The sequence below is a fragment of the Lepisosteus oculatus genome, chromosome 29 (assembly GCF_040954835.1).
Source record: "Lepisosteus oculatus isolate fLepOcu1 chromosome 29, fLepOcu1.hap2, whole genome shotgun sequence".
In the NCBI taxonomy this organism is placed as follows: domain Eukaryota; kingdom Metazoa; phylum Chordata; class Actinopteri; order Semionotiformes; family Lepisosteidae; genus Lepisosteus; species Lepisosteus oculatus.
The window spans coordinates 3,885,974-3,905,057 of NC_090724.1; the positions used below are offsets into that span (position 1 = coordinate 3,885,974).

A 19,084-nucleotide genomic window follows, 5' to 3' on the forward strand; every position below is an offset into this window, starting at 1 on the left:
GGTTGGGTGTTCTTGTGGTCCTTGTTAAAATCCAGCAAAGTGGACCTAACAGCTCTGAGTTACAAAGGTGGAACAGGTCACCAAAAAACCTTTGAATCTGTACGGAGACCCGCGACGGCATGTTGGTGAGCACCGATCTATAAAAAGATCGGTGTGTGAGCTGGAGAGTTAAATTGAATGATGTGGCACAAACCTATGATTTGCCAGAGAAAGAATGAAAGACAAAGACCCAGGCCGTAGGAGCGAGCGTTCTTGGGTGTAAAACCATTGGCCGCAGAAGGTCAGAGGTCTGGGTAGAGAAGCTGGAAGATTACAACCTTGTTGATTTATCTACATTACAAAACCATGCTTTAGCAGGAGTTTGGGTAAACAAGTTATGTAAGCCTCAGGAAGCTTGTGTTCTGTGGCTGTTGTGCGGAGGCAGTCATCTCTCCGAGAGACCCTGGGGGTGTGAGCCAGATCAACCACATCTACGGCAGCTGCGGCGAATACAGACGAAGATTTTCCACATCCCCATGAAGGAGTTACCTTCCTCATAGCTACTCTTGTCCTGCAGACTTCACTTGTCTAACTCGGCTCTCCTGTCTGTCCCCCAGGCCTGTCTACACTCTATGGGTGACGGGGCCTTCTCCTGCTCCGCCCCAGAGCTCTGGAACTCCATCCCTAAGGATATCAGAGTCACCTTGCTTGGGGGTCTTTTACATCTAGACTCAAGCCCTTCTTTTTAAAAAGGGTTTTGACTTAACTGGTGTCTGCCCCCTTGCTTTCCTACTGTATTCCATCCCCCCTTCCACTATCTCCTCTCCAACTGTATTGTTTTGTTGTTGGTTCTGTGAAGAACTTGTGGACGAGACACTTTTAAAAGTGTCTATATAAAAATAGTTTATTTGACTTGTATGCTCCAATCAGCGTGCTGCTGCTCTATGTAAGTGCTCTGTCAACGTCTCTTTCTCCCCATGCTCGCGGCTATTTCCTTCTTGCACTTTCCTGGAACTCAAAAAGAAAATCCCAACAAAGGTGAAATCCAGTGATGGCCTATTAGTTAAGTTTGCGGGAAACGTGTGGAGTTACAGCTATAGGCCACAGGACTGTGAAATGAGCACATTTAGCAAATGTGGAAAATGCATCTGAGACCATTGCTGTATGTGCAGCTAGCTGTAAAGACTGTTTCTAGGTGTTTCCATGAAAAACAAAATTTCTATTTTAATAATGAGACGTTCTCTAAACCTGCGTCGACGAACGTAGTTGCTAAGCGACCACTGTTTTTTTGCATTAAATAGCAAGTTATTTCCAAACATTCTACCTAAAGTTATTATTAGACCTAGATTCGATTACTTTGTTGAGCTGGTGCTTTAACGCAGGGCGGTTTGCTTTCCAAGCAGCCAATGAACTGGTCAAAAATGGAGTTTTCTGAGTGGTACAAACTAATTTAACGATCAGACTTTATTACAATCACAAGAAAAGCCATAGAAATATAATTACAATTGTAGAGTGTACTGTAAGTACGTTGTACATTAACTGAAGAAAAGTGAAAATAACAAAACTCGTTTCTGGGAAGATATTCAGACAGTGCTGTACCGTCTGAAAGTGGTGTTTGATGATCCGATAGCAGAGCCAACCTCGTGCTGGCGCTCAAATACTGTTGGTGGAACCCAGTCATTAAATACTGCGTTTTTTAATGCAATAAAATTGTTAAATCTGATTTAATGCTCAGCACAATTATTGGACGTACCGTATCGTGTTGCACTGTCTTGCAACAACCGAGTCTATTAAATCGTTTATCACAAATTCGGTAGTTTTGTTCAAGGGTATGAACGTCCATATAACCCCTTAAATTTATGAGCAATGGATGACGTGATCGTACACAGTGTATGCCACATTAACGAAAAAAGACCAGTCTTTGCATTTATATTGCCTTTAGACAGGATATCTTTAATACGAAATCTCCCTTTTAACGCTCCACACGGAGTAGCACAGTTTAGTAATACTCCGAGACATGTTTACCTGAAACAATATTAGGTAGTCCAAGATTAGTGGTATTAGAGGTCTGTGAAACCACTGCTTGTGATTGAGCAAAGAGCCATAAGACGGTTTTCCAGTAAAAGTATAGTCCCATTGCAGCTATACGGTCAGCTAAAGTCTCAAGTTCGGTATTTTCCTTCGGTGTTTTCCTTACATTTCAAGATCAAAATAAATCAAAATAAAAAAAGGCTTCGACGGTTGTGTATAACTTGAAAAATACGACATTTCCAAAGTTTACATCACGTTTAAGGATAGCGCCCCTTGACACACACACACCACAGTACTGCAGACGTCATCGGTCTTGGTGCAGCTTTGTGCGCATGACGTTGCGCTTCTCTGTGTAGTTGGGTATTTCGTCACGGGTTGGTGTGGGAGTTGGGAGCTCTCTCGAGCTGTGTGTGTTACTGTTTAATTTTCTGGTTCGGTTCGATTTCCGTTTACTTTCAAAGCCAGCGCGCCGCCGGGACGACACGCGTTGAGTACTGGAGAAAAACAGAGAAATAAAACTCGCCGGGGCCGGACTTTCCTGCGGTTTTTTCTTTCCCCACCTCCTTGTAAATCCGCCGGTGCTCTGAGGAGAAATGAGCGTGGAGGCGTACGGGCCGAGCTCACAGACTCTAACCTTCCTGGACACGGAGGAAGCCGAGCTGCTGGGAGCCGATACCCAGGGCTCGGAGTTCGAGTTTACCGACTTCACGCTGCCCAGCCAGACCCAAACGCAAGGACAGACCCAGAGTCAGCTGGACAACCAGGTTCGTGTGCCCGTCACACCATTACAGCTCACATTTTCGCCGAGCAGACCTCCGGCGTGCTGTTACAAAGCTACCCAGCTGAGGTAAAAGTGAAGTAGGCCCGCGTTACTTGCAGAGTCCGGGGACGTTTCCTGACTTGAGTAGCCGGCGTCGAGGAGCCGTTCCGTAGCCGCGGGCTCTCGGTTCGCTCGCTGGAGGTCTCCTTTTTTTTCCGATGGGGGAGAAACCGGTGAGCTGCCACCTTCCCGTCGGAGCACGAAAAACGCGGATTTGGCGAGAGTTTGGGTCGGGCCCGTAGTCTTTACCTGCTTCGTGTCCTCGGCGAGTGAAATTCCTCTGCCCTAGGTACTCGTGTCAGCCGGCAGCATCGCTGAAACTATTCCTACCGCAGCCCGGCAACATTTTTACGAGGAAAATTGAGCCCGAACTGACGTAGCGCGCAGTAAATTCAAAGAAATGGACCTTCACGCCGAAAAGTTGCGTGTGTCGGGTCTGTCTTTTTTGTATCAATGCCGTGTAGTCTAAGGGAGACCAACCCGGAAAAGAGGGGTTTTCGTCGGCGTGAAATCGCTCAGCATTTGTTGGGAGAAATCGCCACCTTGCCTTCACCCGGCCAGCGTGGCGAAGTTCTTAGTAGTTTTTTTTTTAAAGTTCGCCCTTTTTGCACCAAAAACGTGTCACTGAAACTTGCCGTGACGGGTTGATGTGAAACTGATAGTTTGGGAGGAGGTTACGCTAAGGGATAAAATGGTGCTGCACTTCACGGCCTGTCATTTCTACAGTTTTCTCCCCCCCCAGCAAGCGATTAATATCCGATATTAGCGGACAGGTTTGTGTCGTGTTGTGTGCGATCGCGCCCTTTTTATTTCTGTGAAGGTTGTGATGTCCCTTTTATTTCCTGTTGAATTGACCTGAAAGTGAATTCCCAGCAGCTATGACTGACAGAGTTAAGCTGTTTGAACTTGGGCTTTTCGGCAATTTGAATCTGGTTTGTTGGGTTGGCAGCCGTTAAAGAACACCAATTAATCGGGATAAAAAGCTGCTAAAAACTGAAGTATTTGCTGGGGCAGATTCGCCCGCTTTGTTATTAAACTTTCTTGTTTTCCTTGTTTCACATGGTGCCTTACTTGTCAGAATTGATCTTGGGAACAGATTTTATTAACTGATCTCAGATTGGGAGGACCGTACATCCTATATTTTTTTCTTCTAAAATTCCCTTTTTGCAACGTATTGAATGCAGTGTTTAATTTATTGCACTGTATTTTATTGATTGGACTAGTGATGTTAAGGGGATTGGGAGTGAACTTGTAATATATTTATAAAATGTGAGAAAACAGTACTAAAGGAGTATTTTACTTTATGTATGATTTCTGGTTAGGTTAGGGTTGGTCACCTGAAAGCCTTATAATTCTTTTTCATTTCGTAGTCTGTACTGCTTTTCCCAAAGTGTCGTCTTTATTGTCCATTTTTAAAGTCAGATTGCAAGAAACGCTGTTCTCCAACTTGTATGTCTTATAGGTGAATGGCCCTGATGGAGTTTTGCAGAATGGAGCTGTGGATGATGCTGTAGCAAAAACCAGCCAGCTGCTTGCTGAACTGAACTTTGAGGAAGATGAAGAGGACACCTATTACACCAAGGACCTCCCAGCCCACGCCTGCAGGTACAGGACACCAGGGGGATTTGGACTGGGCATGCTTTGCGGTTAATGCCTACTGGTGTCTGTGCAGTTGTTTGTTTTTTATTTGAATATCTTCGTTTCATTATTTTTGAAAAATGTTAAATATGCATGTTTTCTAAAATACTGTTTCTTTTGACTTCTTGTTGGGGATGGTGGTTATGTTGGGTGATTGTGTTGAATTGTAATGCAACACTTATTTCCCCTCGGGGATGAGAGAGTTTGAGAGCCTCTAGTACCGTTTTTCTTCAATACCTCCTACTGCTATGTTTGTTTTGTTGCTACTTGGTGTGTTTTGACAGCGCATGTTGCAGTAGGTGAGAAAACAAAATGTGCTTATCTTGTTAATTTCTATTTTCAAGCTACTGTGGAATTCATGATCCAGCATGTGTGGTCTACTGCAACACCAGTAAGAAATGGTTCTGTAATGGACGTGGGAATACCTCTGGCAGGTGTGTGCAACAGTTAGAAATGAAGTAGTACAGAAAAACAGCATTATTCCTGTTTCAGATTCCCTTTTCATGTTACATTTTAACCTAGTAATATTTTAATGTGAAGGATAAAGTTGGACTATTGTTGTAAATTGCTGAAGAAAGTTTTATTCTTTTGATATAACACAATATACATGTTTTATGGTAGCTGAAATGAAGATGTTCATTTAATTGTGTATAACAGCTGATTCTTGTAGATTGTTTTACTCAAAAATACTCATCAATTATGGTGAGAACAGGATTATAAGAAGATTAAATGTAACAGTGTTCAATTACACTACCAAGTCAGATTCTCTTCTTTTTGAAAGAAAGATATTAAGCTTGCATTTTGAATCTCTTATTCTATTGGTTTGTGTAGCAGTTTCCTGAAGTACAGTTGTTTCAGTAACAGCTGCTGTGCATCTTTTCTTTTTCAGCCACATTGTGAACCACCTTGTCAGGGCGAAATGTAAAGAAGTGACTCTCCATAAGGATGGTCCTCTTGGGGAGACGGTCTTGGAGTGCTACAACTGCGGCTGTCGCAATGTCTTCCTGCTGGGCTTCATCCCTGCCAAGGCTGATTCGGTGGTTGTGCTTTTATGCAGGTAAACAATTTAAAATAACACCTGATCATTGGGAAAAAATAAACCACAGTATCTTTAAGAGCTTGATTGTGCGCATAGTGTTTTGACTAGTGTGCAGGCATATTAGGTGCAGTGCATTTGGAGTTTGTTGTAGCACCAGGAAGAGAGAAATATTTCTGTTTTTTAAAGTTTTTGTCCACCTTTTATAATAATTAATTATAATTAATTTATAATATTGCTTACACTTATATAGCGCTTTTCTGGACACTCCACTCAAAGCGCTTTACAGGTAATGGGGATCCCCTCCACCACCACCAATGTGCAGCATCCACCTGGATGATGAATATAATACATGTATTACAATAAACTGCACTCATTGTTATGGCTGTGATTCATCATTCCACGTTTGTGAGTGTAATTGTCATAGAACTGCTATGACAAAAGTTTATACTTTTGCTGGTGTATTTGTAATGTTTCCACTCATTCTGGAGATCTATGAGAGCAGCCCTTGTACAAAGGCAATAGGAAGCACTCCACACTAGAAAATTTTGGTTTTGTGTATCACCATCTTATTTTTCAGGATTGTAATGAAGTTTAGTGATCTTAACAAAGCAAACTTATAATATTAGTGTAATTAAACAAAGTTTTTTACCTGGTAATTCTTCACACTCTTCACTTACCTTCTGCTTTATTTATTTTAAATATTTACTCTTTGGTATAAATATTTACTTTATCAGCATATTTTAGTCTTTGTAAGCACCCATTTTTGTTATACTAAGTGTGGAAACCAAAAAAGACTGATTGCCTCCCACAGAAAAATTGGAAACATTCACATTTACACTTTCACAGTACTTCAGAACAATAAAAATAGTGCTTTGTAACAGTTTTGGTTTATGCTTGTATAGTGTGGAATCCCTCACCAAACACTTAAGTAAATTTTTTATTAGACATTTAAAAGTAATAGTTTTCTTCTGTTGTGTTTTGTCTTATGCAGGCAGCCCTGTGCCAGTCAGAGCAGCCTGAAGGATATTAACTGGGACAGCTCTCAGTGGCAGCCTCTTATCCAGGACCGCTGTTTCTTGTCCTGGCTGGTGAAGATTCCTTCTGAGCAGGAACAGCTGAGAGCCAGGCAGATCACCGCTCAGCAAATCAACAAACTGGAGGAGCTCTGGAAGGTGACGGCAGAATAAAATGCTCTTTAGCGTACAAGCAGTCTGCCTGAGACCTGATTTTAATGTACTGCTACTGGGCTTGATGATTAAACCACAAATCCCCTTTACCCTTCTTAATGAACATATTTTCCATTAAGAGCAACTGAATACTCTCTGAATGCTATGATCTCATTCTTCAGGTCTTTTTATTAAATAGTAATTTTTTTAATAAGAATATTTTCTTTTTCGGTCTCTTAGTGAACTTAGTTTTTTGTGATCTTTCCTTTCCATGGACCTAAATATGGTTTAAATTGACTGGGTTACTTAGAATATTATTCAACATTTTGTTTGCTTTCAGAAATTTTTTCAAAATTATATGATCCCAGATTTCCTTGGACGTAATGGTTCTTATCTTAGTAGCTGCTTTAAAAATGTTTCCCATTTGGTTAAATTAAACATTTTTGTGGTCAATGATAGTCATTGAAACTACAGTATTTTAACTATTGATAATATTAATTATACAGCACACAGGATTTTATTGATAGATTTTTGAGATTTATAGAAGTTATTGTGGATCTGGTATTTATCTCCAGCACTGTGTCTTGACTTGTTTTCTTAATGCTGATCTACTTAATTTTATCCAGGAAAACCCTACAGCCACTTTAGAGGACCTGGAGAAACCTGGTGTTGATGAAGAGCCTCAGCATGTCCTGCTGCGCTATGAGGATGCATATCAATACCAGAACATTTTCGGCCCTCTTGTCAAGCTGGAAGCAGACTATGACAAGAAACTGAAAGAGTCCCAGGTGGGAGATAAGTCGCCTTTCTTAGTAGCTGATGTGTTACGTGTTGGCGTTATCTTCTTTTGGTTATGGTAATATAATCAAAGCAATGATTTCAAAGAAGAATAATGACTAATTTATACTTGTGATTTTTCTTTAACAGACCCAAGATAATATTACAGTCAGGTGGGACTTGGGCCTGAATAAAAAGCGGATTGCATATTTCACCCTTCCCAAGACTGATTCAGGTGGTATTATCATTTACTTCTGAGTAAAAAAAAAAGGTTGTCATCCCATTTATATAAAAATGAGGCATTAACACATCCACATGCATGAAGGTCTTGTTTGTGCATAGTTCTTTACATTTATTTTTTCCTTTTTCCATTTTTTGCATGTTTTCAATAAACAGTAGTAGACTGTTCTTGACTGCTGCTGCCCATTAGTAAATGACTGCTATTTTATTTAGACATGCGTCTGATGCAAGGCGATGAGATTTGTCTGAGATACAAAGGTGACCTGGCTCCCCTCTGGAAAGGGATTGGACATGTCATCAAAGTCCCAGACAGTATCCTTTACACGTTTCACACCGAGCTGGAATTGTTAGAGTTGAACGATAGTATTTCAAAGCAATGCATTTCTAATGTCTGTGTTCCTTAATAAGCCAATAAAAGATTATGGAGATGAAATTGCAATTGAGCTGAGAAGCAGTGTTGGTGCTCCTGTTGAAGTTCCGCATAACTTCCAGGTTGACTTTGTTTGGAAATCAACCTCCTTTGACAGGTAAAGTTGTTGGTGAATGTTCAAGCGACTGTCCAGTCAATAACTACAGCTGTTATTTTTTAAAAAAGGTACTCATGTTTAGTATTGTGTCCACACCACAGATTCTATCTACAATGCAAAATGTTTTTGAACTGTTAAATTTCACTTTACTGAGTTATTGGTATAAAGAACATTTCTCTTTTTGATGTTCGCAATTAGCAAAAACATTTCTAACTTTTATGTGTGGGGATTGTAAGGCAAGCTAAAAAACTTGAATAGAAAGTATTTTTAATAGAATCAAATGCAACTGTTGTGCAGAAAAATTAAGCATGATTTCCTTTGTTTTGTGGTTATATAGGATGCAGAGTGCCCTGAAAACCTTTGCTGTGGATGAGACATCGGTATCTGGCTACATTTACCACAAACTGCTGGGGCATGAAGTGGAGGATGTCATCATCAAGTGTCAGCTGCCAAAACGCTTCACTGCACAGGGGCTGCCTGACCTGAACCACTCGCAGGTGATTAAATTTAATTGGTTTTGCCAAAAAAACAAGCCCTGCTTTTCATCCATCAGATACAGTTATGCAGTAAATATTTTGAGTATTGATGAAGGTTTTTCTTGTTTTGACAAGGTTTATGCCGTAAAGACGGTACTGCAGCGACCACTCAGCCTCATCCAAGGGCCCCCAGGAACAGGAAAAACTGTAACCTCTGCTACCATTGTGTACCATCTCGCCAGACAGGGGAATGGGTATGTATAGGCTTTAGTAGATATTTCACATTAACAGACACAGAACTGGAAATAATTGGCGTACACTGTGTTTTCAGACCTGTGTTGGTGTGTGCACCAAGTAACATAGCTGTGGATCAGCTGACGGAGAAGATTCACCAGACTGGACTTAAAGTTGTGAGGCTTTGTGCCAAAAGCCGAGAAGCTATTGATTCTCCAGTATCCTTTTTAGCTTTGCATAATCAGATCCGCAACATGGATAGGTAAGATTTCCAAAAGTATTTTTTTCCCTTAAAATTTAACTTTTTACTATGACCAAAGGTTTTTAAAAAGAGAAATATGAACAATTTGAAAGTAGTGTACAGAACCTGCTACCTGATTTATTTTATGAACGTTTAGGAGAGATGGTCATAATCAAGTTCACTGTCAGCTCTGCTAGTCTAGCTTGCAATCCCCTGTAATATCTCTTCCTAAAAGCTGTAAAGAAAGTAATGTACCTAGATCATTGCAGCTACCTCTTGGTGAACTCCATTCCAAAGTCCATTCAGGTTATCAGAGCATTATATGGTCTCTTCACTGCTAACCTGCTTTCTTTTATGCAGTATGCCAGAGCTTCAGAAACTACAACAGCTAAAGGATGAAACTGGAGAGCTGTCATCTGCTGATGAGAAGCGCTATAGAGCTCTGAAGCGCACAGCTGAAAGGGAATTGCTGATGGTAGGACCCTTTCTCAGCTGGTATTTTTTCTCTTCTATTCTGGCTCAAGAAACCTCAAATTATATTTGCCTTTCAGAATGCAGATGTGATCTGCTGCACTTGTGTCGGTGCCGGAGACCCACGTTTGGCCAAAATGCAGTTCCGCTCCATCCTGATTGATGAGAGTACCCAAGCCACTGAGCCTGAGTGTATGGTGCCTGTAGTGTTGGGTGCGAAACAGGTAAATTAATGACACAATTGTCATTGTGTACTGTTGTATTTAACATTTTATCATCTGAGATTGGTATCTCATGTAAATTGTTACATAGGCACTAAAAACGTACTCAGGAATAGGAATCTTGAAAGGAGGTTTCTTCTTTTCTAGCTGATACTTGTTGGTGACCACTGCCAGCTGGGCCCTGTTGTGATGTGCAAGAAAGCAGCCAAGGCGGGCCTGTCTCAATCCTTGTTTGAGCGCCTGGTAGTTCTGGGAATCCGTCCTATTCGCCTGCAAGTGCAGTACCGCATGCACCCTGCCCTCAGCGCCTTCCCATCCAACATCTTCTATGAGGGCTCTCTTCAGAATGGAGTCACAGCAGGTGAAACTCCACAATGTGATTGCAAAAAAAAAAAAGACAAAAATATGGAATAAGTAAACGGAGCTGTCAAGCAAAAAATATAACTAAACAACTGATGTAATTATCTTGCAGCTGACCGTATTAAGAAGGGCTTTGATTTCCAGTGGCCACAGCCGGACAAGCCCATGTTCTTCTATGTGACTCAAGGACAGGAAGAAATTGCAAGTTCAGGAACCTCTTATTTGAACAGGTAATATAAAAGACTGTGATGGCCAAGAACATCAGAAACGTTTGTAGAAAAATATAGCTTAGTTTTATAGTTATAGTATAAAGTTTTCTATATACAATCAAGTAGAGGTTAATTCTGCATTTAAAAGAATATATGCATATCAGTCATGGAGCTTTCATCATTTGTTGCTGAGTGAGTGAGATTGGGCAGAAGAAAAAGTATGAGGTGAAAAGGGGGTGTTTAGAGATTAATTTGAGAGCTGCACAACCCTTATATTTGTCTGTGACCTTTAACAGAGACTCTATACCAGAAATAGTACCAGAATCATTACATTGTCTGTACATTTTTCCTAGCATCCCATGATAGACTTATCTTTTTATAAATCTCTCCATTCACTTACAGACTGCTTCCTTTCACACTTGCTGGAGTTTTTCTCCCAGATTTCCATCTTTGTTGTCCCCTTTTCACCTCTCAATGGCACCCTTTTGCCCCATACTTATGCTCTCTCCCTTTCTTCCCTGTGCACTGCCAAAGATGTTTTGCAGTCCAAACATTTTTTTCAGCATGTAAATGAGCTCTGCATGTTGCTTTTGAGCTCACATTCTAATGTAGCTCCCCACTCATAACATCTAAGTTTATATAATTATGCATTTTCAATGCTATTGTGTTAGTCTCTTATTAAATTGAATTAATGGTGATTCCCCCATGGTGTTTTTGTTTTACTTTGAAATGTTAAACACTTTTTATTGCAGAACTGAAGCTGCCAATGTGGAGAAGATCACCACAAAGCTATTGAAAGCAGGAGCCAAACCTGACCAGATAGGCATTATTACACCTTATGAGGGACAGCGCTCCTACCTGGTGCAGTACATGCAGTTCAGCGGCTCTCTGCACACAAAACTTTATCAGGTACAGAAAAAAAGTGTTTTAATGTTTCAAATGTTCTTGTAAATGCTTGTCAGAATCAGGAATCAAGTAGAAATTCAAAAAGGCAATAAAATGCAGGAAAGATCTGTGGTTTCACAATATCACAGGAGATTCTTTCTGTTGTTCCCTTTCAGGAGGTTGAGATTGCCAGTGTGGATGCTTTCCAAGGACGTGAAAAAGACTTCATCATTCTGTCTTGTGTCAGAGCCAATGAACATCAGGGAATTGGGTTTTTGAATGATCCTCGACGTCTCAATGTTGCTCTTACAAGGGCCAGGTAAGAAGTCTTATTTTCCTTGTAGAACTGTATAGAGTAAATGAGGATATGCTAACTCATTGGCTTCGTTAGATGACAAGATTCATTTTGTCCATGAATGATTGGTGTAGCAATTGCAAATAAAATTGTGCTTCTCCAGTAAACCTTTTTTTTCCTCTATCTGTATTCACAGGTATGGCGTGATTATTGTAGGAAACCCCAAGGCTTTGTCTAAGCAGCCCCTCTGGAATCACCTTCTCAACTACTATAAGGAGCAGAAGGTTTTGGTGGAGGGACCATTGAACAACCTGCGAGAGAGCCTTATGCAGTTCAGCAAGCCTCGCAAGCTTGTCAACACCATCAATCCTGTGAGTAATCATATGGTGGGTTGTTCTGCTGTACTTTCACCATTAGGAAGTTTTTTATGATCCTGTGAGAAACCATTGATCATCTCAGAACATCACAAAGGCCCTAAATAATAAATCCTTTAGGGTCATATGATTTTATTTCTTTATAGTGCCATATACAGACTTGCAACAGACCCCATTCTTGCAGAAAGAAAAAACTAGAGTAGCAGTATCTAACATCTCAGTGAAATACCTGCAAACCCCACACAGACAGGCACAGCCCGGGTCAGAGTCATGATTTTCAGAGTCAGCTGAGTAATCCGACTTGTACCCCACTGGCATCGTTTGCTCCAGTGTTGGAACTCATCATTGACTAGTAGCAGGAACCAGGATTGAGCTTACAGTTTCTCATTTATAGTGCTCAACATGATCAAAATCTTCAATGGCTGAGGCACTAGGGAGCCCAGTGTTGTTCTCATGTGAATTCTCATTGTAGGGGGCCCGCTTCATGAGCACTGCAATGTATGACGCCCGTGAAGCCCTCATCCCCGGATCAGTGTATGATAGAAGTAACACAGGTAAGAATCCTCTGAGGGAGCTACATCGAACTTCTGCTTATTGCACTTTCAGATTATGGGTGCAGATTTCATTAATAAATGTTTATCTTGTTCCATCCAAAATACTATAAAAATATATTTACAGCTACTTTATTATATATCTGTGAAGTGCAGTTTTACAAACTGTATACTAAAGTGTGACCCTTCAGCTAGTTAGACTAGTTTTTAGACACTAGGAACTAAATTTGCCCCTCGTCTGAGTAACTCTGCATTATCACTGGTGACTTATGATTTGTTATAAATTTAGTTATAGGTTTTAGTTAAGTATACATGCTATACAGATAGTTAATCCAAAACGGTAGATATCAAAACAGAATTATTTTTAACAGTATAATAAATGTAAATAATGTAATAGTTTTTATGATCATCCCTTAATCAGTTATATGGTAGTGTGTGTGTATATAAATATATGTTTTGAAAGGTAGGTGTAAGGCATAGATGAGAGCAGCTTTTTAATCAGTTAATTAGTTCAGATAGAAACCATGAAGGCAGTATTTTTGCAATCATAATGATTTCTCTTGCATTTATCTTTTCAAAGCTTGTATTTTTCCTCTTTTCAGTCACCTTTGAATCCATAGGGGATCATTTCAGATATAATAGTTTGCACATGTTAAGCAAAGTCATGTGTAATATGGTGATTCATTCCTTTGGGAGCTGTCAGGAAATTCTGTGTCATTAACAAATCCTTAGCCAGCTGGTTGGCAAGCTATCGTTTCTAAACTTTATAAATGTTTCTGCCAAACATGTCTAAAATATCTGGGAATCAAAGGAGTTAGATGTTGTTAAATTCAAAGTTAGGATGAAGAAAAAAACTGAAAGCTTTGTTTCATGCAATGGTCTGCTTTTCTTTGACTGCAGGGCGTCCGTCAAACATGTACTTTCAAACACATGATCAGATTGGAATGATTGGTGCTGGGCCCAGCCATGTTGCTGCCATGAACATTCCCATCCCCTTCAACCTGGTGATGCCACCGATGCCTCCCCCTGGGTATTTAGGGCAGGCTAATGGCCCGGCAGTAGGTATGTACAGTGTCTGTCTATGACAAGTATTGTGGCGAAAATAGAATGCATTGTTGTGTAAGCACCGAATCACTCCATTAGTGATAGTTGATTTACCACTGGTTTGGAGGTGATTCAAAATAAAGCCTGTGAAAGTAGAGAAAACCTCGAAAAACAGCCAGTGTGCCCTGTCTCTCAAGTGTACAGTGTCTTTATGTTGGAGCATACCTCAGATGGACTTATCAGCTGTGGAGCACAGTCCTCTTGAGAAGTTTTGTCTATACAAAATCTTAAATCCTGATCAAAGTGTGGAGCAGATAGACACTCATTCCCAGACCATTGTTCGGTATGTTTCCTACTGAATTCCACTTGTAGCTATGAGTGGCGGACTAACTGCAGGGTGATAGATCAGCCAAGTCCAGGGTGGGCAATCCCAATGTGTCAGTATTCCAGCTAAGATGAAGTGTTTTTTCTAGGGCTCAGAAAATCAGTGAACAAAGTATATGGTTGTTTTGGCTGTACAAGAGAAATGGGACAATACTGAAGGCAGCCTTGTTTTTTGTTTTTGTTTGGTGCAACACGTGTTGCATTGCAAACTTTGTTGCTTCCTTTGGTGGTCACATGCTCAACTAAACCATGACCTTCTCGGAAGACACCCTGTTGATAAGTGTTAATAAACGTAATGAATTTCTATGTGTTCAGTCAAATGGCGGTGCACCTGCAACACTAGTCATTTAGTGGTACTTTTATGAGTGTTGCAGTGGGGTATTAAAAGAAAGTGAAGTTGTGAAGACCTGCTGTACTTTCTGCATGTTGTAGACATGTTTTTTCAGTTTAATCCTTTATATATCAGGTAGAGGAGCCCCAAAAGGTAAACCAGGCCGTGGAGGACGCCAGAGGAATCGTGGGATGGGCAATCAGGGAAACAACCAATCTAATCTGCCCAACAGCCAGGCCAGTCAAGATGTGGTCTCCCAGCCCTTTTCACAGGGCCCCCTAACTCAGGGCTACATCTCCATGAGCCAGCCTTCTCAAATGAGCCAGCCAGGGCTTTCCCAACCTGAATTGTCCCAGGTAAACCAGCAACAAAAAAACAACACTCACTCCTTTATTCAGCTATATTGTATAAAGTAATTAAGATCTGTATCTTTCTCTATTTTTCAGGACAGTTATTTGGGTGATGAATTCAAATCCCAGATTGATATGGCTCTGTCGCAGGACTCGACTTACCAGGGTGAACGTGCATACCAACATGGTGGAGTGACTGGACTGTCACAGTACTAGAGTGTAAGACTTTTAAAAAAAATTAATCTTGTAGCCAGGATGCTTCAGCTTATTTTAATAACGAGAGGCTCAGCCCATGCTTTACAGTAATATCCTCAGTATCACAACCAGTGGGATGAAGTTGACGCCTTTCTTCTGACTAAATTTGTCAGAAAGGATTTCTGCAAATTTCAATTAACTTCTCTTCTACAGAAGGTTTACTGCTGCTACATATTACATGGAAATTTAAGTAAATAAGTAACATAAATTTAATGCAAACTGACAGTGTGATGTTTATCTTCATTGTTTACAAAGGAAGTGTATGCGTATAATCATGTTACACAACCTTACGAAATTCTCTTCTCCAGGTTGTGGGAAGAGGAGCTAGGCTTTGGATGAGCTTAGTTCGTCAGCATTTTAATCTGGGTAATAAAAAAAACAAAAAACGGATACCTGTTTTCCACTGCTACAACTGAAGCACCACTGTGTGAAAGCAACAGGAGAGAGAAAACAACCAATCACGAGAGAAAGGAGAGACGGAGACAGACGGACAGAGGGAGAGAGAGACCACTGCTAGCACACTGAGACAGACGGAAAGGAGAAGATGTGATGTATGTGGTAGCGCTGTTGCGGAAGACGAGGCCCCGGTCTCACATCGCAAACTACGTTCCTCCCTGCGCAAGAAGCCCCCAATCCCTCCCCCCCTCCCTCCCCCCAGGAATGGCAGGTTGACTGAGGGCCTTGCTCTTCTGGCAGAGAGAAAGCAAGGAGAAGGCCTCAAGCAACTTCGAAGCTCATTCCGTTGTCTCCATTACTCCATGGAGAGGGGGTTATCACTTAAAGCAGTCAAAAGAAAATTTTTACCTCAGAGTTGATCTGTTCAAACTCAACATAGCTCTTAGTTTGGTGACTTTCGTGCCGACTGAGATGGTAGCAACACTTAAGCGGACAAAACATCTCATTACAACAAACAACCAAAGCAGTAAAGGAAAAAATCCTCTGGTTCAACTTTGAGTTGCAAAGTTTTCTGTTTTAAGTCTGATAAGAAGTTGTGAATTGAAATGCCTTTGAATCCATTAGAATTTCACTGGCTTTCTAAACAGGTCTTTCATGAGGTGGCTTTCTAAAGGTTGAGGAGAATTGCACTGGGTTCATTGAGAAGTTTGTCTCCTTAAGATCTGAGTGGTGGACCTGAAAGATCTGTAGTCGTGAGACAATATTCTGAAGTTACTTTCTTCTTGTAGAAAAACCAGCATTGGAGAGTACTAACTTGGTGTCATTTGAAGTTGCAGCAATGGCTTATTGATCTTCTTTAATGAAGGAAAGCAGTGAATGACAGTGAAATGTGGCCCGTGTGCTACGAAAGGAGGAGGGTTTTCAATGTTTTAAATGCTCTGTATGCTTAAATCGGCTATTGTCCGACACTTGGAGAAGAGGTGTACTGAAACCAGTTGCCTTCGGCTGTAAGAGTTGCCGACTTCAAGCAACTCCTTAGAAACAGACATAAGGAATAGAGAGGAATGCTGTATATGCTGGAGTCATACAGCTTTAAGTTAAAACAGATATATGGATAACAAATGGGAAAGACAAAAGAGTAAAAAGGAAGGTGGCTGAATGGATTTAAAGTTCAGCAAGGCTATTTTTATTTTTTAACAAACATGATGCTTTAGATTTGTGCACATCTTTCATCATGTTAGAACTTTTTAGAGGAGGTAAGGTTGAAAACAATTAACCAATGTCATGAAGAATCCTAAGAAAAGTCTCTTAATACTGCAAGAGCACTTGATCTCAAGAGCTCAGAAAGCATACAAGAAGTGCCATCAGCCATTTGACCCATTCGTAATTACATATGCGCTATAGTGTTGTTTTCTTTAATTGAGTCAGGTTTTATTGAAATTACAGATGGTTCCTTAGAAGTTGCTTTAACCTCCTGTATGTTTTATTTGGCTTTGGAACTAATTTATGTTAACAGATCTCCATGGTATTGTCTCATACCCATGGATATGAAATTTGAACCTACCTGTTGACTTCTTTTCTGGCAAGGTTGAAATGTCTTGCTAAAACCTGTGGACTACATTATTAGAAATCAACATAGTATCATGAAGAGAACAAAAGCTCAAACTGTTTTAATTAAATCTCTATATCAGTCTGTATGTTATCAGTTCAATTGTAGTTATACAATTTACCCTTTTAAATTAAGACAAATTTCCCACCGAGGAAGGGAGGAACAATCAATCAGTGCCTATAACTGTACTTGGACTGTTACTTTCAGGATAATTTGAAAGTGAGTGTGGTAGAAAAACTAAAGTACCACAGCCTCTCGCCAATGAAGTGTCCACATTTTTGAATGTAGGTAAAATGTAACTGCACCAGCTGATTCAACTGTGGTATAAACTCCAGCTGAACATGCAGCCTGTTTTTTAAACTAAGCAATACCAGATTAAACAGAAAAGTTGCCATTTGATTTCTTTTTTGCTTCACTGGTTATCAATCTTTGAAGGACAGACAGATATGGGCCACCTTCCTTCTGTCAGAGGAGTTGCCATGATATAAAACACGGACTGGCCGAAGGGCTTTTCTTTCAGTTTTTTAATTTTGTTTTTGGCTTTTTGGTAGTTTGTAGGCTGCAGTTTGCCTCTTTTGTAGATGTCTCCAGTAGATTTCTGTGGCTTACACCCTTGTGAACTGTGATCAAGTAATGTAACCCCCCTCGCCTTTTCACTGGTTGGAATGATTGCTTCTTGTTTGTGCTTTTATTTTTCTTTGTAGCAGCAAGTGATCCATATTTTATCTTCCATGGAAATCGATGCATTCCTTGCATTCGATTAAAGTGGGAAACATTTTTCCCTTATTTTTGTCTACGTTGTTTTAAAGCTGTCTTTAATAAACGATCATAAGTAGCTTTTGTAGTATGGGATAATTATTCCTGACTATCTGAAGAATGGTTTCCATTGTTTACTTTGTTGACTATCCCAAGTTTTATGGTACTTGTTTTGGCAGTATACAAGAGTACAGCCACAGCATCTGCCAAACAAGTCTTGCGTCCATGAAATTAACAGCTTTAATGTAGTATAGACGCACTCAGTTGACAGTTGCTAGTGGATCTTCTTAATTCATTACCCACTGAATTTTATCTTTCTAGGAATGGAGCCGAGCGCTCTGGTTTAGTTATGTTCAGAGATGACAATCATAATGTCTGCTTCATAATATAAGCCTGTTCTGTAAGAGTCCTATAAATAGGAAAGTAGAAATGCCACAGCATGTTAATTTTAGAACTGTACAATGTTCAGTAGTACTGCAGGTTTTTTTTTTTACCCCTGCCCAGCCTATAGTGTGATCTGTGAGGCAGGACCCCTTGTAGACAAAAAATAAAATCCAATAACTAAAATTGTCTAAAAAAAAACAATTTTCAAGTCTAAAACAGTAAATCCATGCCTTTACTGCTCTTGTCACTCATTTCAAATAAGAAATTATAGTGATTGGTAGCACTTCATTATGCTTTGCACCTTTATTTTACCATGAAGGCACAGGTGGTGGGATTAGGTGGAACAAGTGCTAAATAGGCCTTAATGTTTTCTTTTCTTGGGACCAGAGAAGGAAATTCTGCTTTGATCTCATGATATAGTTATTTACGTTTATTTCCAAAGATACCTAGTGTGACGTTGGGAATCCATCACCAGGATAAATGGCACTCTGATAATGAAAGGTGTTGGGGGTCTTGTGGTTCAAGTCTGGCGTTATGAGGGACTGACAGTAATGTGGCAGGGAATGACATTGCTTACCTGCTCAATCTATACACATGGCTCCAACTGTGTGTGTCATCAAACTACAGAAAAGCAGCCTCATTTGAGAAGAGCAGAGTAGCACAGTAGTTGATGTTTGGAATGGCGACATGAGATATTCGGCTTTTTATGTTTTGTTCTTTCTTTGGCAGTGACCAATTTGTTGAAATCGTGTAATGTGTTTCTTTGGTGGGGCAGGGAGGTGAACTGAATGCAGCAGAAATGGGGAACTTTTGTGCTTTCATTGCTGTGGGAATTGTTTGCCTTCACTGTTTTTTTTTTCTCTTGATCAGAAAGAAAATCCACCTGTAACACCTTGATCTCATTTCTGTAAATTGATTGAAACTTCAAAAAATAAAAAAGGTTGCTTCTTTCTTTTGTTCAGAAGATGTTTACGGAACACCCTTGTATTTTGTTTCAAAGTAGTTGAAAACGAAGCTTGTGTTCCCTCGTGAAAAGCAGCT

General features: G+C 40.3%; 1 protein-coding gene across 2 annotated transcripts; it reads left to right on the forward strand.

The window, feature by feature from the left end:
• The first annotated feature begins 2,353 nt into the window (after positions 1-2,353).
• On the forward strand, positions 2,354-19,009 carry upf1 (UPF1 RNA helicase and ATPase). 2 transcript variants are annotated; one of them, XM_015365601.2, is made up of 24 exons: positions 2,354-2,774; positions 4,293-4,435; positions 4,813-4,902; positions 5,358-5,525; positions 6,499-6,679; positions 7,300-7,461; positions 7,601-7,685; positions 7,904-8,002; positions 8,109-8,217; positions 8,555-8,714; positions 8,829-8,947; positions 9,025-9,189; positions 9,529-9,643; positions 9,720-9,863; positions 10,008-10,221; positions 10,333-10,450; positions 11,182-11,338; positions 11,491-11,633; positions 11,806-11,995; positions 12,456-12,537; positions 13,435-13,596; positions 14,429-14,649; positions 14,740-14,862; positions 15,207-19,009. In XM_015365601.2, exons 1-23 carry the CDS (start codon positions 2,604-2,606, stop codon positions 14,857-14,859), a joined length of 3,318 nt encoding a protein of 1,105 aa, XP_015221087.1. In that variant the 5' UTR covers positions 2,354-2,603; the 3' UTR covers positions 14,860-14,862; positions 15,207-19,009. The 2 variants fall into 2 exon arrangements, with proteins under 2 accessions (XP_015221087.1, XP_006639864.1); XM_006639801.3 differs by having other exon boundaries at positions 11,806-11,980.
• Positions 19,010-19,084: the final 75 nt, after the last annotated feature.